At 41.6% G+C, this 6,077-nt stretch overlaps 1 protein-coding gene across 1 annotated transcript in view; it reads left to right on the top strand.

The window, feature by feature from the left end:
• The window catches only part of MYOF (myoferlin), a 179,860-nt gene that overhangs the window by 152,366 nt on the left and 21,417 nt on the right, over window positions 1-6,077 (top strand). Inside the window, 2 exon segments of the mRNA XM_042782367.1 lie at window positions 2,182-2,352; window positions 3,606-3,754. Of these exon segments, the coding sequence (XP_042638301.1) occupies window positions 2,182-2,352; window positions 3,606-3,754 (320 nt within the window).

The following is a 6,077-nucleotide window of genomic DNA, read 5'->3' as shown; positions in this document are numbered from 1 at the left end:
GGTCTGACTCGACGGCACACAACAACAACAACAACAGGGTCACCATGAGCGCAGTAGACTTGATGGCAACTGGTTTTCTGTTTTTTAATGTCTCCCTTGTGACAGATCAGTGTTCGGCATATTCCTACCAGATGGTGGCATTCTCCAGTTGACATTCAATGCAGTATCAGCGTCTTCCATGCGATGTTTACTGGGGTACTAAGGAAAAAAAATATTCCTTAGTCAAACCTTTGAGATACTGGAGTTAAAATACGTAAATAACTGCAGGACTTCTCAGAGCCTTTAGTTTGTCCAGAGGAACTCCAAAAGAAGTGGTTCTCAACCTCATATGACCAAAGAATTCCTTTTCTCAAGGGACATATATTACCTGACAATGAAGTGTAGTGTTGGTAGTGTGATGTTATTGGGTGTGTGTGGGAACAGTATATAATGTGTGATCCTGGTTCAAGCATTTTTTGTCATGTGGCTTCCTGCTTCCCTCAGACTCCGCCATGGCGTGGCTGAGATTTATCTAGAAGACATTCTGGAAGCATTTTGCCAAAATCCTATTGACATACACCCTTCTGCTCAAATGGATTAGCAGAAACACAGCAGAGTGAAAAGGGAAGGGGATAAAGAGGCACAGGGAGATGGGAGGTGGACAGTGGGAGAGATCTTTTACAGTTTTCCTTCAACATATTTTAATGGAGTACCAACTGTGGACTGCTATCTCTCTGGACAGTGCAAATACAGAACAAAACCCCGCCCACCTGGAGCGTATGCTGTATAAGTCATCACTCTCTTAGAATCTGCACCACGTTTTCCATCTGCCACAAAAGTACAGATTATTTACCTTTATCTCATAATTATTTGCATTTTAATACAAATTCTATAAATCGGAAAAGGCTTAAAGATTCAAAGCCAATGGCAGACCCTGAGGATCTGGGAGGAGGGAGGGAGCCTATTGGTGAATTCCACTCGCATCCCTCCAACCCTGTGCTCTTGTCAAAGACAAAGAATGTCAAAGACATCCAATGGTAGTAATCTCCATTGTAGGACAGGAGGGGCATAGTGTTGTTGTTATTGTTATGTGCCATCGAGTCGGACTTGACTCATAGCGACCCCTCCTTGGGTTTCCAAGGCAGTATCACTACGGAAGTAGATTGCCCAACCTTCCTTCCAAGGAGTGACTGGTGGGTTTGAACTGCCAGCCTTCTGGTTAGCAGTCAAATGACTTAGGTACTATGCTGCCCACTGTGCCACCAGAGCTCCTTCAGGAGCACAGATGGGTGCTATGAATCAGAGTGTTTTTGCCTTACTAATGTCCCAGCTGTGTGACAATAATGTTAATACTACTATAATTATTTTTATTATTAGAGCTACTTGTTTATGAGCAGTACACTCATGCCGAATACTTTCCATACATTTCTCCATAACCTGTTGCTATGGAGTCAATTCTGACACAGCAACTCTGTAGAACAGAGTAGAACCGCCCCCATAGAGTTTCCAAGGCTGTATGGTAGCGTAGTGCCTAAGGCACTTGACTGGTATCCAGAAGGCTGGTGGTTCAAACCCACCAGCCACTCCTTGGAAGGAAGGTTGGGCAATCTACTTCCATAGTGATACTGCCTTGGAAACCCAAGGAGGGGTCGCTATGAGTCAGGTCTGACTTGACAGCAGATAACAACAACAACAACAATCTTTACCAAACAGACCACTACATCTTTCTTGCATGGAGGAGCTGGTGGGTTTGAACCACCAACCTTTTGGTTAGCAGCCAAGAGGTTTACCCACAGTACCATCAGGGCTCCATACATTTCTCCACTTGACTTTTGACCCCTATAACACTTTTTGGTAGGTATTATTATCACCATTTTATAGATGAGAAAACTGAGGACAGAGAGCTTAAGTAACAGACCTAGAGTCCCACAACTAGTAAGCAACACAGCTGGGATTTGAACCCAGATATTTAAAGCCCATACTTTTCTCCTGGGCACTATAGCTCATGTTCTCTCATTGTTCTTATTACTAATATACTACTTATAAAGTACCCACCCACTACCACCCACCCTGGATGTCCTAGTTGGCAGGTTCTCTTCCAAAGGCCATGATCCTTGCCTGGGGTTCTTTGCACAGAGCCCTGGTTTTGAAGAGGGAGTTGGATGGATCATGGCGATTCTAACCTTTTGTTTGTTTATTTAGAATGTATGAACTGAGTTGCTACTTACCTCAAGAAAAAGACCTGAAAATTTCTGTTTATGATTATGACACCTTTACTCGTGATGAAAAAGTGGGAGAGACAATTATTGATCTGGAAAACCGATTCCTTTCCCGGTTTGGGTCCCACTGTGGCATACCTGAGCGGTATTGTATGTAAGTTGCTTTGGCCTTGAATTAGACATTTTGTTTCATTTGACACTAATAGTAGAAAAGGCTTTGACTTTCTCCCTCAGTGCCTCTCTTCACTGAACTGCTGTACCTTTCAGTCAGATAAATACCGTTTTTAATAGTAGGACTATTTTAGGGAGAATCAGGCCCATCCCATTGCCCTGTTCCAGGGTCACCTTTCACATTGTCATCTGTGTAAAATGGTGGCCTTGGAGCAGTGCAGTGCCCAGTCTGCATAGCACAGGCAGCAGTTCCAGGAGGACCAGCCCCTTCCCTCCTCCTCTTTGAGCCTTTCCATCCAGTGGCGCCACTAGCGTTGGTGTCACCCAGTGCAGTAACCAATGTGCCACTCCACCCCCAAGCGCCATGGATCTCCTCCTGTACCAGACCATACAGAATCCTTAGGAATGTTTATTATCAATATCAATCCTAGAATAACATGTGATAAATACAGTTGTAAATTATTTAAATGTAGTATTTCTTAGATTATATGAACACTAACAAAATTGTTTTGTAAAATCTTTCTACATTGAATTACGGCATTATTAGTTATGACATTATTAGTAACTGAATGGAAACTTTTTTTGGTTTTTCCCCTTTTCCTTTAATTACTACTTTATTCTCAACACAGTTATTGATATAGATTCACAAATACTAATTACCACAATATTGTAGTTAAAACCACAGAAAATTTGGCAAAATCAATGGCTATTAAAACACCAGGGACAATGAAAACTAAAGCACATGCTTGTAGCACGTGCAGATGAAACCATGTTATTCAAAGCATTCCCTCTGCCTCTTTGAGCCCTTGGTGAAAGGAACTGAGTGCTTGGGAAGCACAATCTCCCTTCCCCCACCCCAAACTGACCAATTTTGTGATGTCCCTTCTTCGTGAGTGCTGTACAGTGTCTTCCTGCAGCATCCAATGCTCTATAGCTTGCACTTTGTGGTTTATGAATTTGTCTTTTATGATGATAATGATCTCAGTCAATTTTTTCATTTTTACAGAGGAGGAAACTGAGGGCCAAAAATCTGATCAGTTCGCTGAGGTCAAATAACATGTAGATTTTAGGGTTCAGAAATGGATTTCTAGGCAAAACTCAAAGTGTGGATCACATTCCTTGCCCCCCATGATAAAGGCGCATCTATACGTATCGTGTGTGTGTGTGTGTGTGTGTGTGAATTCAAGGAGATCTTGTGTACCTGGCAGTAACTCTGGTCACTCATGTTATTCACAGTTCTGGAGTAAATACCTGGCGAGATCAGTTGAGACCAACACAGCTGCTTCAAAATGTCGCCAGATTTAAGGGCTTCCCACCACCCATCCTTTCTGAAGATGGGAGTAGAATCAGATATGGAGGACAAGACTACAGTTTGGATGAATTTGGTGAGCAAGTTGTTATGGATTACAAAGTATAGTAATCCAATTATGTTACTGGGTTTGTTTTGGGAAGAGGATAGGCAGGCCCACTACCCTAATTATAGTATATGAGACTGCACACATGACTCGTCTAACAAAAGCCTTGTTATAGTAGAGTTCAGCTGTCTTGTCAAATGTCAAAGTGGTCACATTTTCTTGCCATTCTTATGTTTCATCTGATCTTTTGGGGTCATACTATTTAAGCTCTAAACACAAAGTTCTAGGAATTAACTCATTTCTATGTAATACACAATTAACGCAAAAATGTTCGTATGGTAATGCAAGAGTTTCTCTTCCATGTTTGTCCCATCATTTATTCCAGTCCTTCTCTGAGAAGGCTCCAGAATGTTGGGGTTGGTTTGAAGAGCTTGCTGAGCACACATCTGGGTCACATCAGAGCTTGAGGTCTTACTCTTTCCCAAGCAATAATTTATAATACAACCCATCCTGACACATAGACAGCTAGCTACACTATGACAACACTGAAGAACACAAGAGCTATGGCATGATTCAGTGTGGTGGCAGGGAGCATCTTCTGAGAGGGAGTGGCTGTGGGTCTGGCCTTGCAGGGTATGTGGGATATCCAGAGAAAACTGAGAAAAGGCACATGGGAGTGAAAGTGCTTACTGATCCTGAATTGTTTATTCTTGACATTGTAAGAAACTATGTTTGTGTTTTGATTTAGAAGAGGATGTAGTCAGGGATGGTCCTTTGTTTAAGAAATATTAATGTGTAAACTTGAAAAATTTGTTGAAAATAAGCTGGGAGTCACCATAGCATAGTAGTTAAAAGTACTACCTAAAATCATCAAGCTATATTAATTATTAAGGGAGGGGCCTGAGGTAGGCAGGCCCAGGGCTTGGAGGCTGCTTTTTGCTTGGGGGGTGGCTCAACATTAAAGCCGGGGCCATTAAAGCAGGTGCAGAGGGATTAGGAACAACTAAGAACTTGTCTGTCAGTTTGTCATCCTGTGGTGACTTATGTGTTGCTGTGAGGCTGGAGGCTGTGCCACCGTGTTGCAAAATGTCAGCAGGTTACCCATGGTGGAGAAGTTTCAGTGGAGCTTGCAGGCTAAGACAGACTGAGAAAAAAGGGAGAGGCCATCCACTTCTCAAAGAATTATCCATTGAAAACTTTATGAATAGCAGTGAAACACTGTCTATATATTACTGGAAAACTTTATGAACAGCCCTGAAACATTGTCTGACACAGTGCCAGAAGGTGAGCCCATCAGCTCAGAAGGCACTCAAAATTTGACTGGGAAAGAGCTGACTCCTCAGAGTAGAGATGACCTTAATGTTATGGACACTGTAAACCTTTAGGGACCACCGTTGGCTGATGTGGCATGACTCAAAATGAGTAGAAACAGATGCAAACATCCATTAATAATTGGAACACAGAATGTACGAAGTACGAATGTAGGAAAATTGGAAGTTGTCAAAAATGAAATGGAATGCATAAAGATCGATATTGTAGGCATTAGTGAGCTGAAATGGACTGGTTTTGGCCATTTTGAATCAGACAAACATATGATCTACTGTGCTGGGAATGACAAATTGAAGAGGAATGGTGTGCCATTCATCGTCACAAAGACTGTTTCAAGATCTATCCTGAAGTACAGTGCTGTCAGTGAGAGGATAATATCCATACACCTGCAAGGAAGACCAGTTAATACCACTATTATCCAAAATTTCACACTAATCATCAAAGCCTAAGATGAGGAAATTGAAGATTTCTACCAACTTCTGCAGTCTGAAATAGATCAAACATGCAATCAAGGTGTGTTGATTACCACTGATGACTGGGATGCAAAAGTTGGAAACAAAGAAGAGTTACTGGTAGTTTGAAAATATGGCCTTGGTGATAGAAATAATGCTGGAGATCGCATGAGAGAATTTTGCAAGGCCAATGACTTACTCATTGCAAATACCTTTTTCAACAACATAAGCGACAGCCATACATGTGGACTTCACAGGATAGGATGCACAGGAATCAGATGGACTACATCCGTGACAAGAAGCAATGGAGAAGTTCAATATCTTTGGCCAAAACAAGGCCAGGAACTGATTGTGGAACAGACCATCAACTGCTCATATGCATGTTCAAGTTGAAGTTGAAGACAATTAAAACAAGTTCATGAGACTGCTCTATAGGAAGTGAATTTCCTCTGTAAATTTTCACCCAAATCACAATTTAAAAAACTAAAAAAAAAAAGTTCACAAGAGCCAAAATACGACCTTGATAATATCCCTCCTGAATTTAGAGACCATTTAAAGAATAGATTTGATAC

The sequence above is a fragment of the Orycteropus afer genome, unplaced genomic scaffold, assembly GCF_000298275.1.
Source record: "Orycteropus afer afer isolate SDZICR_OR568_19922 unplaced genomic scaffold, OryAfe1.0 scaffold00293, whole genome shotgun sequence".
NCBI lineage: Eukaryota > Metazoa > Chordata > Mammalia > Tubulidentata > Orycteropodidae > Orycteropus > Orycteropus afer.
Note: the sequence above shows the minus strand (reverse complement) of the source record. Positions and strands in the feature narration are given on the sequence as shown.